This window comes from Atractosteus spatula, chromosome 8 (assembly GCF_055471065.1).
Source record: "Atractosteus spatula isolate fAtrSpa1 chromosome 8, fAtrSpa1.hap1, whole genome shotgun sequence".
In the NCBI taxonomy this organism is placed as follows: Eukaryota; Metazoa; Chordata; class Actinopteri; order Semionotiformes; family Lepisosteidae; genus Atractosteus; species Atractosteus spatula.
This window is the reverse complement of record NC_142713.1, coordinates 54430406-54448129: the sequence shown is the minus strand read 5'-3', so window position 1 is coordinate 54448129 and position 17724 is coordinate 54430406. Positions and strand designations below refer to the sequence as shown.

At 47.9% G+C, this 17724-nt stretch overlaps 1 protein-coding gene across 2 annotated transcripts in view; it reads left to right on the top strand.

Annotated features, from left to right (window-relative positions):
* Positions 1–12287, top strand: part of nuak1b (NUAK family, SNF1-like kinase, 1b) — a 29405-nt gene extending 17118 nt beyond the window's left edge. The window contains exons 3-7 of one of the 2 annotated variants that reach the window (XM_088924014.1): positions 1472–1623; positions 3021–3086; positions 3991–4110; positions 7559–7691; positions 8268–12287. In XM_088924014.1, the coding sequence (XP_088780140.1) occupies positions 1472–1623; positions 3021–3086; positions 3991–4110; positions 7559–7691; positions 8268–9301 (1505 nt within the window). In that variant the 3' untranslated portion in view covers positions 9302–12287. The remainder of the gene's footprint in view (positions 1–1471; positions 1624–3020; positions 3087–3990; positions 4111–7558; positions 7692–8267) is intronic. The other variant, XM_088924015.1, reaches the window with a different exon arrangement.
* Positions 12288–17724: the final 5437 nt, after the last annotated feature.

Below are 17724 nucleotides of genomic sequence, written 5' to 3'. Positions count from 1 at the left end.
GAATGTGGCAGGGAGGCGTGATTCTCTCTGACCAGCTGCGAAAGTGTCTGCCTGCCCTGGGAATGCCCCCGCAGACGTGCCCAGAGGTGCCCCACGGCCTCGGTTCGTCCCGATTCCCGTCGCTGAAATCCGCCGCGACAAGAAAACAAGAGCCCGTGAATACTGAATGCAGTTCAGAAATGGTACATCCCGTAACTCACATCAAGTGCTTCGAAAAGGAGAACCCGGTGCAGTGCTTTTCCGCTGTTGATTATTGGAATGGTTAGGTTATTTCAGGTACTGTAGCTCTCTGAGAATCAAGCTGAGAAAAGGGTGCGTTTCTGTTACTCCTCCGTCCTTTGGGTCAGAGTCCACACCTTTGCTCTCTCCCCCCTGCAGTCCAGTGAGACCGCGTGCAGATGTGCGCTGTGGTCATCGCCGGGCCAGGAAACCACATCTGCAGAGCTACAGCAGTGAAAGAGGGGGAGAATGGTCAGACACTCCTGGAGAGCACCGGGATGAGTGGTGCAGAATCTTCCCTCGTTTAGGACAGGAGGGCTTTTCTCCCAAGGGATTGAGATGCTCATATGGTCTGTTTGTGCCTTTCTCATCATCAGTTCTCCAAGAAGCAGGGCTTGTATAGGTTATCCTAGCATGGTCATGACGGAGATGTGTTCCTGATAGCAGCTTTTTATTACCTATGATGGTTACGGGAGGGCGTCACTCTAACACCAGTGTGGACTGGATGCTCATCAGCTTCCACATGCCTTCTATTCTGCTTCTTAATATTCACACTGATTGCCTTGATGTTTTTTTCCTCTTTTATTAGTGCCTCTCGTTCTGGAAACTGTGGATTGAAAGTGCTACAGTTACAGTAGGCAAAACTAAAAGCATCGAAACAAACACATTTAGCTCGGCAGCTGTACATTCTCTCCATTCATTCTCTTTAGCTGAGTACTTAACAGGGAGTATGATCACGATCTTGTGCTTTTCTCACAGGTGTTTAAACCACTAATATTTTTTTTATTTTTTGTGTTGTATTTCTATTTTAAGTCTGTAAGCTTTTGCATTCTGAGAGGTATGCCTTTCAGTTCAATTTGGTAGTTAATTGAACCCAGGATCTTATCCTGCTGTTGCTTGAAAGGAGCCAGGGTATTGACATCAACAGCATGGCTGGGTAGCCTGTTCCACACTCCCACCACTCTTTGTGTAAAGAATATGAGGTGTTATATATTCCTTGTAGTTTCCACTTGAATCGTCTGATTTGTGTTTCTACACTGCATCGCTGATGCTGTGCTGATGTCCTGATTCTGAGGTGGAGAGTTACTCTTTGCTGTTCAGAAAATGCGAGCAAGCCGCAGACTCAAGACTGTGTGCTGCGCTCTTTGAAAAGATCCTGTGGGAAAGCCTTTGCCGTGGCATTGTCTCTCCGTCGGTGGTCGTTTTCGGGGGCCTGTCCTCACCCTGCCGTGTCCCGCCGCCTCCCTTCCAGTGTTTGAGAACAAGGACAAGATTGTGATCGTGATGGAGTACGCCAGCAAGGGCGAGCTGTACGACTACATCAGCGAGCGGCGCCGGCTCAGCGAGAGGGAGACCCGCCACTTCTTCAGGCAGATCGTCTCCGCCGTGCACTACTGCCACAAGGTGCGTCAGCGTCTCTCGGGGGGGACGTGGCGGCGGTGTCGGGGGGCTTTGGGAGGACATGCGGCACGCTCGGAGCTTGCGAGGGGCGAATCACGAGCCGATCGACACAGGCTTTGATTAGACTGACCTTTGGAGGTTCAAAAGCAAAAATAAAAATGAATCTCTAACTTTCTGTTCAAAGGGGCATGATCAGGTATAGCGCACTTAGCCTACCTCTTCCCAATGACCTGGGCACTTATTCTCTTAGAAAATTATGTTGAACCACTTTAATTCCGCCATGAATTGTGTATAATTTTTTTTAAAGTAGCCCTGCCGCCCACTCTTATAGGAGATATAGTGACTCTGATGGCAAATGTACTCAATGAAAAGAGATCTGAGAACTTTGACAGCTTCAAGACGAGAAAAAAAAAGCTGTACGACATTGTCTAGATTGATCATTTTACAGCAGTACTCTTTAAACTCTGAGCGCTGTGGCCTCTTCTCCTCCGGCCCCTCGCAGCGCGTGTGGCCAGTCAGCCTGCTGTCTCGCCCTCTCGTTAGCGAGCGGCCTGGGTTGGCCATCAGCACAGCTGGAGGGCAGTGATGTCACCGACCCAGCTGGGAGCCCATTGTCCTAGCCCCAGCCAATCAGAGGGCAGGGCTGAGTCATTGTGGGCAGCTGAGAGAGTACATTACATCTACAAGTGTGGAATCACAGCGATGCTGACTCTTCCTGCTTTTGTGTCCGAGTACCAGGGCTGCAGATTAGGAGGACATAATGTACTATCCACAGAAATGATCAAGGTTCTTTCTTACATAAAACACATCCTACTTGTGAATGCGTAAGTAGGTGTCGGCCTTATATATTATGAATAGTTTCTCAGTCTTCAGTTGGCCATTGTTTTTTATTTTAGTTTGGTCATAGTCACTGGTTTCCCTTGGATCGTAAAGGACGCCTTTTGACAGAACAGAAGCAGCTTCTGCTGTGCTCAATTGTTAATCACAGAATGTTTCAGCCCCCCACTTTTTCCTTTGCAAAGAGACAAGATCGCTCTTCTAGCCTAAACAAGCAAGCAAATTGTTTAAGCTATTGATTCGTACTGGAGATGTAGAGCTCAGCTGGACTGAAAACCCGATACAGTGTTCCTCCGGGACACTGAGCTGCTGCACATTCCCGACACTATATTGCACTCCTTACAGCTTCAAGAAGTGAAGTACAGTAGCAATTCTGGAAGTGCAAATCCCTGTGTTCATTTTGCAAACAGGAGAAACGACTTTAAAGTGGTCCAATTAAGCAACAGTGAGCCGAACTGAGAGATTAGGGCCTTGTCCCCTGTGAACTGGGGTTGCCTCCCATCATGGAGAAGTGTGCCGACTGTTTCATCCGAGGGGCTAACTGTAGCGGGTGTGCTTTTCAGAACGGCGTGGTGCACAGGGATTTGAAACTGGAAAACGTGCTGCTGGACGAGAACGGTAACATCAAGGTAAGCAGGCTGTCTTCTGTGGCCCTGGGGCGTGCCGTTGAGAGCACCGCTAGTGGGTCCTTGTGGGCCGGCACGCACACGCTCCACTGGCTGAAAGAGTCTGGCCAGGGCAATGCAGCCCTTCCCAGAGCCAGAATCTCCCTGCAATGGCACACCGTCTGGCCAGGAGGTGTGTGTGTGTGTGCGTGCGTGTGTGAGCCCTGACGAGCCACTGGTGTGAAGTCAAGAGCCTCCTCCAGTCCTCTTCCCGAGAGGAAGGAGAGGGCTGGACGGCAGAGATAAGGACCGGGCGGAGAGGAAGGGAGCGACTGGCGGTAAATCAGCCCTTTCCTGAGCAGGAACAGGACAGCGCGGAGGCAGACGGAAGTGGGAGGGTGGGGAGGAGGCGCGCGTGGGCCAACCAGAGTGGGCAGCCAGAGGCTGTGCAGAACGGAGTTGCTGGGTGATAAGGGTGCCGTTTTTGCAGAGTCATTTTTTTTTTACCTCCTAGGGTCAGGGAGGGTTTAATTTGACCCAGAACAAGTAGCTGAAGGGAGGTGTCTGAGCAAAGACCCAATACTGGACCTTTTCATTGTGGTCATTCAGAGCTCTGCCATATTAGAAAGAGCAGGCGTGCCTTTCAGTAGAGTGCCATGGGCAAAATCTGTGTCCTGCAACACACAGGGCCTGACGTCAGTGGCCATCTAGGAGACAAAAGTGTATACAAAAGGGAAAAGCAGGGCTGTGACGGCTTCAGAATTTCATCCCTTTTATTTTCATGTAAAGGGGCTCTCTGTGCGTGTGTTGGTGTGGGTTTCTTCCCCGGTGAATGTTTCCGCAGCACACGGTAGTCGGTAGCCGCCCCGAGAGGGACGCTGCGCGATTAATGGAGGAGACGCTTGCCTTTTCTCCCCCCCCCCCCCAGATCGCGGACTTCGGACTCTCGAACCTGTACCACAAGGACCGGCTCCTGCAGACGTTCTGCGGCAGTCCCCTGTACGCCTCCCCCGAGATCGTCAACGGCAGGCCCTACCGGGGCCCCGAGGTAACGCTACACACGGCACCCGCACGGCATTGTGGGCCCGCCCTCCCGTCAGGCCCCTGCGGCTCGGCCAACCACGACTGGGGGGAAACCAAGCTGCTCGTTAGCCCACAGCCAAGAAATTAGAGGGATCTGGTAATCCTCGGTTGTATGGCGGACAACAGAATGTGGCTGTAAATCTTGAGTCCCCAGTCGGTCTGTATTCGCTGCTAGAATGAATGAAAGCGATGATTTGCTTAGCGGGAGCTTCAGTATTTGGGAGACAAACCTGATACCCTGAAACCGCAGGTGTGCTGATATAAAAGTGAACCTACAGCTGGGCAGCCTAAGGGAGATTTTCACTCATTTGTTACAGTATTATCCTAGAGGTCTCTGATACGTAATCAATTCATTATTGTGAGTGAATAATTTGCCTAATTAGATGTTTGCCATTAGTGTAAGGTGCTAATTTGGTGCTTACTGTACGTGATTTCATAGTTGAAATCTCTAACAACTGAAGAGCTGAAAAGCATTAAACAGTTCTAATTAATCAAATAAACAGTTCAGCTAATTTGACAGCTGACAGAGGAAAGTCTGTGTCTTTCTGGGAGCAGTGTGGTGCCTGTGAACCTTCTACTACGTGTCCCGTCCAGCATAGAAAACACAAATAATAACACAAAATAATTTTCCCTGACGAATCAGAAAACTTTCCTGCTCCAAACGAGAGGGGGGCGTTTGTCCCATCTAGCTCATATGGTAGTTAGTAATTCACTGATCCAAGGATCTCATCAAGCTTTTTCTTGATAGTAGCCAGGCTTCATCAGCATGCCTTATTCCACTCTCCCACAACTTTTTGTGTAAAGTAAAGAAGTGCCTTCTGTTCTTGGTTGTAAATGCAAAGGCTAACAAACCATAAAACATATCTTTACGGGAGCTCAGTGCTGAAGGAGCACTCCCCTGACAAGGAGTTAAAGCACTTGAAGCAACGAAGCTGTTCTTATCAGGTTTTCCTCCCAATTTCTGAATTGTTTTAACAAAACAAGCCAAAGAAGATAATCTAAAAAAAAAGGGGGTTGCATTCCTGCTGGTGTGGAGGGAGAATTGTCTTTCGCTGGAATCCAACAATAGGTTATCACCCAGCCCTGATTGCCGTAGAACATTTTCCAGCAGGATATCGCAGCCGTTCTATTAACCCCGAAGGGCACGTTGCGTAATCGTGCCTGTGAGCTTCCTGAGGCTGGGGCCGTTATGTAATGCTTGTAGAGGATGTGAGGAATTCAGCCTCTTCCATTGCACCTCCTTTGTCCAAACACCTTCCCCAGAAATGCCGAATCTGACATCACCCTGAACAGCTGAGCCGCGTGAGAGGATGTTAACTCTTTAGCCTCGGACTCTGTCAAAAGAGATTAGGAACTACAAATAAAAACAAACAGATCTTATGTTGACGATGTGAAGAGTCTTTTAAACGCCGTGTAGCTTAAACTAGGTATTAAAATTCACAGTATGCTAATGTACAATCACAGCAAAAAAGGGGGAAAAAAAGTAATTACTTTTTATGACATACTCATAATGGTAGACTGCTTCTCATCATTAGGTCCACGTGAGCATCAGTCTTTTAGTCCCTCTCAGTATCTTAATAACCACTAGCTGTGAAGTTTAGAAGTAATGTGGAATTTGACCTGTAAGCAGCGATTTTAGCAGAAATCTGGAAGATTCTGGATCCTGGAAAGGATCTTCACTACTGAATAAGAAAAGTCCGAAGTGAGAGAAGAGTAAGACCTGGTGGTTTCTTGAAAAATCCTAATACACCAGCCTCAACAATATGGTTGTGTTGTTTGTTCCAGACAATCACAATGGCCTTCCTTCTGCTTTCAGTACCTGTGTTACATCCAACCCTAAACTCTAGAGGCCTACCCTACAGTATCCTGTAACAGGGTTGGTGTCTGTCCAACAGAAATTCTATTTATAACCTTGAACGAGACAGCACATATGTTCTAGAGCAGTGGTTCCCAAACTTTTTGGACCAAGTACCACCCCTGATCAAACCAAAGCATCCAAGTACCACCTACAAGTCATCTTCTCATAGGAACCACAGAAAATCTCAATGACCAACATGAGCATGCGCACACAAATAATAAAAATAGCATTTTTGCAATTAACATTTCAGTGAGAGGGGTGGACCTGTTTAGTCGAGCATAGCCTTGCAATGTCAGGGAAGAGGGCAGTGAGCTTCAGACGCAGATCTGGCTCAGCATCCGTTTTGTTGCGGTACTTTGTCTTGATTGCGAGAGCCGAGAAGCCTTTCTCACAAAGGTAGGTAGTAGCAAAAGGCTTAAAAAACCACACAGCCTTTAATGAGAGGGCTGGGTATTCTCTCTGTCTTTGGATCCAGAAATCCAACAGTGACTGTTGTTTCAATTCTGACATCAAAGTCCCATCAGATCATAACTCGAGCAACTTCTCTTGTTCAGCATAGGTCAGATCCTTGGGTATTCCTATGACATCAACAGTAAAGGGGTTCCCAGTCCACTCTGATGTGGCCTCAACTGGAAAATACTCTGAGAACTGTTCTTCCAATGACAAGAGGTGCACTGCAATCACATCACAAACAGCAGCATCAAGTGCCACACCATATGTGTGCAGATAGTTCTCCAAAGTTGGGAAAGCAGAGCCATCACTTGCCTTGATTTTATTAACAAAAAGCTGCAGCTTTTTCTTCATAGCAGTGATCTTGTCAGACATGTCACAAAATTTTAAAGAGAGCCCCTGCAGTCCCATATTCAACTCTTGCAAATGTTAGAATATATCAGCCAGGTAGGCTACTTTTACCACATTACAAAGCACACTGAACTGACGTGAATTCATTGGTTGAGCCTTGATACAATTCACAACTTTGACAGCAGAGTCTAACAGATTTTAAATCCTCAGGCATTTTCTTGACTGCCAAGGCCTGGCGGTGGATGCTGCAGTGCGTCCACTTCATATCTAGAGCAACCTCTAATTCGTGCAGCTACACCGCTGTGGCGGCTTGTCATCGCTCTAGCACCGTCTGTACAAACTCCGACGCATTTTTTCCAGTTGATGCCATTCTCTTGGATAAATTCATCCAGAAGCTGAAATATGTGCTCTCCTGTAGTTCCTGTTGGTAGTGGCTTACAGAACAGAAAGTCCTCATGGGACATGCCCTCAAACTCATATCTAATGTAAACGAGCAAATTGACCAAATCAACAGCATCTACAGACTCCTCTAATTGCAGTGAAAAGCATCTGCTCATCTAAACGTGCTCTATCAGCGAACTTTTGACACCATCTGTCATATCAATAATTCTGCGAGCGACTGTCTTTCGAAAGGAGCAGCAGGTCGAGCTGTTTAGCAGCTTGTGGAGTTGCAGAACGAAATGTCTGTCCGAATTTTGTCGGCCTGTTCAATGGTTCAGTCCAGAATGTGACCTGCTGCTGTGTTTGGTGCCAGGTGGACAGCTGGGCTCTGGGCGTGCTGCTCTACACCCTGGTTTATGGGACCATGCCCTTCGACGGTGGCGATCACAAGAACCTGATCCGTCAGATCAGCAACGGAGAGTACCGTGAGCCCACCCAGTCCTCCGGTACAGTCTTCCTCCTGTGCTTCTCCGTGGTTTTCTCTTCTCCTCTCCCTGCCTCCCTGTCTCTCCTGCAGTCGACTCTGTTCTCCTCTCCCTGCCTCTGCCTTCCTGCAGTCGACTATTCTCCTCTCCCTGCCTCTGTCTCTCCTGCAGTCGACTATTCTCCTCTTCCTACCTATGTCTCCTCCTGCAGTCGACTCTGTTCTCCTCTCCCTGCCTCTGTCTCTCCTGGAGTCGACTCTGTTCTCCTCTCCCTGCCTCTGTCTCTCCTTCAGTCGACTCTGTTCTCCCTCCATTTCATTTTTTTAAATGTATCTTTTGTTGTAATCAGATTGTGCTTTTTTTGTTTTACTTGCATGTGGAATGTTAGGGATAGTTTTATCTTTTTACCTTTCGAGTGTAGTGGTTCAATGTGCTTTGCTAACTTTGGTTAATTGTGGCTTTGAAAGGGTAGGACTGTTTTTATGGCGGCTAGGATTTGGGCGGGGGTGTGTTTGGGGGAGGGTGATGTTACGGGAACGAGGATCAGCTCACCTGCCGGTGTGTGTTTTCTCTCTCTCTCTCTCCCCCTGATCCCAGACGCCCGGGGGCTGATCCGCTGGATGCTGATGGTGAACCCTGAGCGCCGTGCCACCGTGGAGGACATTGCCAACCACTGGTGGGTCAACTGGAGCTGCAAGAGCAGCGTGTGCGACTGCGACGCCCAGCGGGAGGCTGGCTCTCCTCTCCTGGCGAGGTTCATCGACTGGCAGCACCGCACCGAGCCCAGAGCAGGCAAGCCGGCACGGGCCGAGCCCGCGGCCCTGACCCGCCAGCGATCCCTGCGCAAGTCCAAGAAGGAGAATGACGCAGGCGCGCCCCACGGTGAGGACAAGCTTGGCCTGAAGAGGCCCAAGGGAATCCTAAAGACGAGGCCCACAGGAGAGCAGCGCTCGCGTAGCCTGGGGGAGCTGGAGGCTGTCATCTCCCTCCAGGACCAAGACTCGGGGTCCAGCCCGGAGCGGGAGGAGGAGTCCGCAGGTGGGGGCTCTCCAGCCAAGATGGCCCCCACCTTGCCTAAGAAGGGCATCTTGAAGACAAGCCAGCAGCGGGAGTCTGGCTACTACTCCTCCCCGGAACGCAGTGAGTCTTCCGAGCTGCTAGGGGGCAGCATGGTGTCTCCTCCCACCAGCTCCCCACCCAAACGGGCAGCCGGCAGGAAGGGCATTCTGAAGCGCAACGGGAAGTACTCCACCTTCAGTGCCCTGCCAGCCCTGGGTCCCGCTGGGGAGGCCTCCCCCGCGGACTCCGGACTGTCCCGCAGCCAGAGCCGTCCCTCCAGCGTGGTGAGCGATGACTGCACCCTGTCTAGCGGCCCCTTCAACCTCCTGGACTGGCCGCAGGCACCGCAGCCCAGAATCAGGGGCTGTGTCTCGGCCGAGAATTTACTCCAGCTGGGGGACTTCCGGGGCCTCAAGGCTGCGCCGGACCTCCACGGGGGCAAGTTCGGCCGGGGGGCCCAGGGGGCGCGGGGGTCTCTCGGGGACAATGGCAGCTTCTCCCTGCTGGGCGACCTGGACGATATGACTCAGGTGTACCAACAGGCCCTGGAAATAAGCAGCAACCTGACTTAGGGGGGCTCTGAGAGGGAGGGGCGGGGGGGCTGGTGTGCGCGTGCGTGTACACGCCTGACGAACGGTGCGTTGCCGGGATTCACGGAGTGCCGGGGTTTAACCCTGGTGGATGCAGTCTTTGAAGTCTCCTCTAGGCGGTTTATCCAGGAAGACACGCCGCCTGATGGGCAGCCTGAAAACAGTCCAAAGCTGAGGCTTTGAATTGTGGGGAGCCCTGCCTCTCGGCAGCACCAGGAGCGCTGCGATGTTTACGCCTTGGGTAAAGGCAAGTTAGCACATAGACGAAACGAGGAAAGGTTGTGCTTTGCGTGCCATAGTAAACTCTTACAGTAAACCCCACTGGAGAGAGTCAGCCCGAGTTTACGAGAGCACCTTAAAACTGTTAGTTTGTTCTAACGAGTTTGTTATTCCTTGCGAAAATGAATCAGGGTCACGTTTCTGGAACTATTAACTGCATTTATTTAATTTTTTAAAAAAAAAAACATGCGTATATCCTTATATTTATTTTTTTTTTAAATTAGAATAAAGCCAGTCCCATTGGACATAACTGGTTTATTCTGCCATTACTGGAATATCTCAGCACCCCATATCTCTTATCCCTTATGGAACAGACATATATTATAAATATATAATCCTACGAACTATAGAGTTTGAATTGTTGTCTTCAATATATCATTGTATATGAACAATTAATATCTGTAGCCACATATATCACTATTATCATATATATGTGCTATGACAGTATAATTGTAGTTTATATGAAATAGGTACTTGATGTGAAGCTCTGGCTCAGTGTATATTCATTTGTATATGTCTTTTCCCTAAGGGTGAGGAGCTGATGAAAGATTCTTGGTTTATCCCTGACCTCTGACTTTGCCACATGCTGTTGCATCCCCACTGAGCTGTTAAGGAGCAAAGCTCCCTCCTCTTACTTTCCAAGCAAAAATCGATGATTTTCTAAGCCAGGTAGCAACAAAGGAGACTGTAAGCTAAAGGGCTCGTGCTCAGCATTCCTGAGCCCTTGGCCCCCTAGTGTTGTAATATGAGCAGGTTTCTATTCCCTTTAGAATAATTGCTTCCGATGTCCGAGTCCGTGTGGCTCCTGACATGCCTTTGAGTGGAGCTGCACTGAGGAGGAACCCGAGAAGTTCTCTTTCAAACAGGCCACTGTTTCAAATGGGCTTCTGCACTTGGGTCTGATCCGAGAAACCTATTTACATCTGCGGGTGCCCCCTCAGACACTAGCACTTTGCACGCGCAGGCACAGGAGCTGGAAAAACAACCAGGGAGGAAATATATTTTCCCTTTTCACTTCCGTCTGCAGTGGGCCATTTCTGATTAGCAGCGCTGTCGGTGTTGCAAACCTAATGATTTGGAGACAAAGCTGAAAAGATGCCAAGTGGCTCTCCAGACCCCCCTTCAGTAAATACCTTCTAAAAATACAGTGTTTCCTTCTGGGCTTACAAAAAACACAAAGCGCTGTTTACAGATCTGCGCAATCTGACATTCTGTCCAGAGTCGCTGTGTCAACATGGCTCAGAAACCTCAATTGATTACCTTGTTGTTTGGAGACCCAGATGGGTTTTTTTCCAGCAAGGTAAATTTACTCGGATAAAGTCAGCAGGCTTAGTGATTCAGGGCTGGAAAGCAGGCCAGCGGCGTGCATTGGAAAGAATTTGCCCTTCACGGAGAGCTTGTGTGTAGGGCGGCACTGTTATTTCTCTGGAGCTGTTGTTTTAAGAAAGGGGCCGTCATGCGATCGAATATGTGCAGCCACGACCTTAAAAAAAACAAACTGGGGAGGCGGATGAACGGGACGTTCTAGCTCATAGACTTCGGGAGAGTTGTCAGAGCAGGGTTTAAGGTCGGAGAAGCGAAATGCTGATGGTGATGGGATGCACTGAATGTTCAAAGTGCATCAGCCTGTGATATTTGCACTAGATTTGTGTCATGTGTACAGGAGACCAAGATTGACTACCCTCCTCGGCACGTTCACCTGAAATAAGATTGGGGAGTGCAGGAGTATTGTTCACTGGGATCTGTGAAACCTCTGGGTAGGGTTTCTTTGTGTCTAAGCTGCTGCCAAGGTGCATGAGCCCCAGGGTGTGCAGCAGGACTCAGAGTGGACGCATCTTTAAATTGTGTTGTACTGTTTTTCAGAATTGAGCGGCTGTGTGCCATAGCCAGCTTAGTGCTGGACCTGACAAGAAGGGGGTTATAGAGCAGTTGTTTTAGAGAGGGAGAGCAAGTGATGAGGACGTAAGGGGTGGTCAGAGTTAGTGAGTTAGGCGGTTGGCGATTGTGACAATAAACGACTTTTAGGAACCTTCTACTCTGGGTGAGTGGGGCACAGACATTTCTTTACCAAATATGCGTGTTTTGCTTTTTAAGCTCCACCAAAAAATGATCTTCAGCAATGAAAAGCAAATGATTAATCTCTGGGAAAGCCCACATGTTCCGAGCTTATCGGACAGTATAGATAACATGGTGTACACCCGTTGACCAGGAGTGACCCAAGTTTAAGCACTGGTTTAAAAAACACCTGGGGTGTCTCATATTGTAAAAATCTTTAAAGATCATGGAAAGAAAAATCTAGGAACCTTCCTGATGTCGGTGCTGAAGCAGCGCATTGTTTTTAGTTGTAACAACTCCAGTTTTAGCGGCGCAACCTGCTGCTTTTCTTAATTTTCCCATGTAAAGTGTTTTTGTGATCGTTGTGCTGCCCACTTAAATAAGGGGGCCCAGTGTGTACTGCGTGGTGTACCCAGTCCCTTCTGGCCCCTGTTTCCTGTGGGTAACCTCTCCCCCAGCTCCTTATCCAATTCGCTCTCCTGATGCCCCGCCCCCTCCCTCCCGCGGTGCCCCTCCCACTCCAGAAGAAGGCTGTAGAAGGTGTATGTAGTTAAGAGTAGGCATGTAGGGCTAAAGCAGCGGGCTTTTGGATGTGTGTGATACCACAGAGGAGAGTGTTATGTGTAGAAAGAAACCAAAGATGGAAAATAGCTTTAATTGGGAGACAAGAATGGAGACAATCGGAGACTAGATCGGTATTTTGGGGAATGCAGGGTACAGGTCTGGGAACAAACTTGAACTTTGCGATGTTAAAAGGGAACATTTTGAGCCGGGTCGTGATTTTATGGGGATGAAACTTCACCAAAGGTAGTGAGTGAGAGGCTGCATGCGATTCTAGTGCTGTTTGTTCGTGAGGAAGAAACAGGAAGGTCCAGACCGAGAGTTCAGACGAGTGAGAGGTCAGCGGGTGATAGACTTGGCTGGGATGCATGGTGATAAATTGTACAGATTGAAGGACAGTATCACTGGAGAGCCAGCGCCGAACAGACAACTGAAATTCCCTTGTTTGCTCCAAAGATAAACGTGCAAGCATATGGGAACTAGATATTCCCCCCCCCCCCTGCAAATTAGATTTGTTTTGCGATTTGGATGTCCTCTAAGAGGGCAGTGGCCTCTGGGGGCTCAAGCTGGCGGGCAGCGGCTGCTGGGGTTCACCAGGCCTGCCTGTCACCACCACAGCAGCCTTGGCAAAGCCGGCACAGGCAAGGGGCAAACCGGCGTCTTTCATCCCGTCGAACATGGTGGATCACGGCCGAAACATCACCCGCATTCCTGCAGATGGCCACCCCCCCTGCTGCCCGGCGCACAGCGCTGACACCGAGCGCCTTGCTTTTAAACAGCCGGCACTCGGGGGGGGGGGACCCCTGGTCAGCTTGTGTTCTTTTCAGACTGATGCTATTGTTAACTGGATTTGTGGGTAACAATATAATTGAGTTATACTATGTTAGTATTTTTTTTACGGTTTTAATTCTCAGAATGTTGATTTTTTGCTCTATTTAATGTCGGGTCCCGTGCTTTTGCGACTACATCGGGAAGCAGGAAAACGGGAGTGAATGTGTTGATTTCGAAGGCCTTGCAGCGAAACTCTAGGTGTCTTGCCTGGCTGGACTGGCACAGTGCCCTCAGTGTTCCCGGGACACTGCTGGGCTCACAGCAGTGCCCTGTTAGTGCCATCCTGGGCACCCGTGGCCCCTGAGTTTGTGGGGCCCCTCCTTTTTCCTGTTTCTGTTTTGGGGGGGGGGGGGGCAGTGTGGACTTTTCCACAAACTCAACTGATAATTGGTCTTATGGAGGAAGTTGAGATCTCGGGTGAGATGGATTATAGAAGGTCCTCCACCCCTTCCCGGCCCAGGGTCAAGGTTAGCTCACCACTGCTGGGGAGGAGTAGGGTCTGCCGCACCTTCCTGGGACTGGGAATCGAAGGAAGGAAGGAAGATGGGGGGGGGGAGGGGGGAAGATGGACCAAGACCGTTCAAACACATTTCTGCCAAACTGGAAATAACTGGTGCATTAGAATTACTTCTTAGGAGAAAAAAAAAAACTTGACTGGATATTTGTTCTTATAGTATTACTATGTTATTTAATTATTCTTATTGTTCTTGTTATGATTATTATTTGTTATCATTTTGGATGTTGTAAACCTGGACTGCTGAGGCAGCTTGACTGCCTTCATTTTGTCTCGTGCCTTTGCTCTCATTATGTTTGATTAATATGATTGTTGGGGGTTTTTTTGTATTAGATATTTTATTTATTTGTCTCAAAGCCATTTCGTTCGGGGGAACGCCGTGCCCGCGTGTGCGGATGTTCTGAATGTCCCGGAGGTGTCTCCTGCCAGCTGGGCTGTGGGAGGGAGAGGGGCTCCTCTGGAAAAGCCAGTCGAGAGCCGCTGAGAACACACCCCTCCCTTCGCCTGCTGCAATAATACATCTGCAATAAGACTTCGAATAAATGGATCATTTAAAAAAAGACGTGGCCGGAGTCTGTGTGGTGTCTGACTCTCTTCTCGCCTTTTTTCCCCAAGTGTGTTTCCTCCCTGCTCCCTGTTTCTTCCTCCTCCTGGACCAAGAAGCTGAGTTCGCCATGAATTTGAAAAAAAAACAGGTGAAACCTGGCCTTAGGCAAACAGAACGTGATGAATTTTTTAGGCACCAGCGGTATTGCCACAGTTTTTGATCGGTTCTCCTACACCGAACTGTGATTTACCCCAGTAAGTGTGCGACTGTCTCAACACACACGTGCTGTGGGGTTCAACACACAGGGGTTCTGTCTGGTGTTCAACACGGGGGCGGTCTGTCTGGGGTTCATCACGCAGGTAGACTGAGATTAAACTTCACAGGTAGGCTGGTATTTAAATGTGGGTTGACTGTGTGGAGTTAACCGTGGGCAATATGTCTGGGGTTAAACACATACTGTAGGAGGTCTAGTCTGGGGTTCAACACATGAGCACTGCAGCTTCATGGACAAGTAACCTCCCAAACATTTCCAAAACCCTAATGCCTCTCCACAGAGAACACACTCTCTTCACTGCTTTTCTCTAACTCTGGATTATTAAGATTTTCACCTCACCTCTATAATTTGCTTTACTGTACTTAATGCATTTTGCATTCCCATGATAGAAATTAGTCGACCGCTAAAAAGAAATGCACCACACGGACCTTGCCAACACTACACAGCGCCAACAGAATATTTCAAAACGTAATCCTGTTTTTAAGTGATTATTACTCCCCTGTATTTGCGTCGGAAACAGGCTGAGAATGGTGTGACAAGTGTGTGTTTAAACGGGCTGCTCCATTGAGCAATCAGGCAGGCTGGCTTAAGCAGGAGAGGGGGAATGAATGTGTTGTTTCAGAACTGCGGATCTCGCTTGGCGGGCTTGGCGTGTTTATAAACATTCCGGGAAGAAAGATGTTGAGGAGTCATCAAGCCGTCGTGGACAGAAATAGGGTGCGGAGGAGACGAGGAACATGCGTGTGTTTGGAAGGGAGTTCAGCCACCCTGCTGTTCGGGGAAATTGTGCTGTAATTCACTCCACCTTTCCCAGTCTTGGGGAGGCGACGGGTGTGCCTCCACAGCCTCTGTATCCCACCTAGGGAAGATTGATCACCCCGCAGGTGGGAGCAGGAGACATGCCCAGCACAGTGCTGGGAATCCCTTTGTTTTCCTTAATCCCAGTCTCTCCCCCCCGGCCCCACTGTCCCTCTTTGAAGCTCCTTGTCCACGTTATCTTACATATGAACAGCTTACCAAGACTGTGGCTACAAGCACCGCTGTGCGGATCTAGTCATTTCACTTCACATGGCTCTGCTGTTTCCACTCAGCGCTCTTCCTTTCTGCTGAATCACAATTCTGTTTTAGCTTACCAGTAAATCCCGCCTGATCCGCGTTCTGGAGCACAAGCGGCTTTTAGCCTTCCGAATGTGTCAAGAGCAGCCAGTGATGTGATTAAGGAGGAAGGATGACGGACTCTTCCCAAGAGCTCAGTAATTCGAAGGCTAGAAAGCAGTGGATCTAATGGTTTAAGGAATCAATTAAGGGAGAAAGAAAAGACTTCATGAAATTATTAAAAAGGAAAAAGGTCCGCTTCAAGAAAAGGCGTACAATAAATTGCAAGCACGGGATAAAGATATTTGGCCCAGAGAGAGGGTTAGAAAGAAATATTGTAATGGGGGCTAAATAAAAGCTTTTTAGAGTATTGCAATAGCAAAACAATAAAACTATAGTGTCTCGTAGATAATAAAGGGGACTTTTTACAGAACGAAAGGGACATGGCTGGTATTAAATTAGTATTTTCCTCAACTGTTTAATAAGGAAGAAATAGACAACATTCCTCAGGCTGAGCAAGGCCTAAGTTATACATTTACTAGCATTAACAGAAATGTTACACTCATCCATTAAATGGGCAACACAGCTAAACCGAGTACTTATAGATAAGGTCTTACTTCTATAATATGTAAAGTTTTGGAAACACTTTATTAGAACTAAACTAGAGAATTATCTAAAGTATCTGGCCCTAAGGTTCAAGGGGAGGGTCAAAATGGATTTACAAAAAGTGGATTTTGCTTAACTGACCTGTTAAAAAGTAACACGATTTTAGAGTTTTTAGAAGCTTTTGATGATTTAAAAAAAAAAACTCCAGTCAGTGGTCATTCAAGGTAATGCATGTGTGTGCCTAACAGAAAGCACATAAGGTAAGACCAGTTTGATGTACTGGAAGTGGTGGAGGTGTAGTGGTTGGCATTGCTGCCTCTCAGAGCCGGGTGGGGCCCTGGATTCAGTCCCGGACCTGGAGTGCTGTCTGTGTGGAGTTTGCATGGTCTTCGTGGTCATATGGGTTTCCTCCAGGTGCTCCAGTTTCCTTCCGCAGTCCAAAAATATAGTGGTAGATTAATTGGCTGCTGGAAAATGTGACCCTGGTGTGAGTGTCTGTGTTTGTCTGTGTGCGCCCTGCAATTGACTGGCTTCCCATTCAGGGTGTATCCCGCCTTCCCGTTTTTGCCAGGATTAGCTCTGGCTCCCCCTGTGACACTGAATCGGATGAAAGGGTTAGAACATAGATGGACTGAATTGGTGGAGTACCCCAGGGATCTATATTAGAACCACTATTGTTCCTAATTTATATCAATAATCTAGATTCTGTTATCATTAGAAAATGTGATAGGTTCACATGTCCAGTTCTAAAGCGCAGAATTTAAAATTAGGTGGATTATGTTCAAATTCTGCAAGTCGATAATAAGACCTCATTCACCACATTACAAAAATATTCTGCTGCTCTGGATTCATTCCTGATAAGGGCAACAAAACAATTCCTGGGCTTAAAGAAATGCCCTAGGCAGAATTTTAGTCTTGAATAAAAAGGATTACAAGGAGACCTGATTAAAGTATTCATAATCCTCAAAAGCATTGAAAGTCACACTTACAAACTTCTACAGAATAAACAGTGAAACGCAAACCAGAGGACAGAAGTGGAAAGCACAAGTAATATAATTACATCGCCTTGAAAAAACAGGAATTACATTGTTACACAAAGGGTTGTGGGAGTGTGGAACAAGCTACCCAGCCTTGTTGTTGAAGCTGATACCCGGGCTTCTTTCAAAAAAACAACTGGATGACATCCTTAATAAAGATGCAACCAAACAACTCTAATGAGTAACCGTCTCTCATTCATAATTTTTGTTAGGAATGTGCTTAATTAGATTTGACTTGTAAAAGTAACGCATTAGATACTACATCCCTTCAGAATGGTAGATAGTGTGTAAGTTACATTGTATTGCAAGGGCCAGGCTTTTGAATATTGTCGAATGTGAATTAAAGATTGCTCATTGACAAGGTTATTTGTTCCTCACCCAAAACTAAGTTGTTTTAGAATTTTTTTACATTACTAGTAGAGGCTTTGAGTAATGACCATACCATAAGTCTATTGTACTTTCTGATCGTGACTCGGACGTGTAGGGTGTTTGCACAGCAGTTTACCTTAGAGCACAGCCATCGCTGTCTCCTCTTCTGGTACGGCAGACGTCCTCTTCAAGCAGTACAACAGCACGACAATTGTGCTGCACTACCCAGACACACAA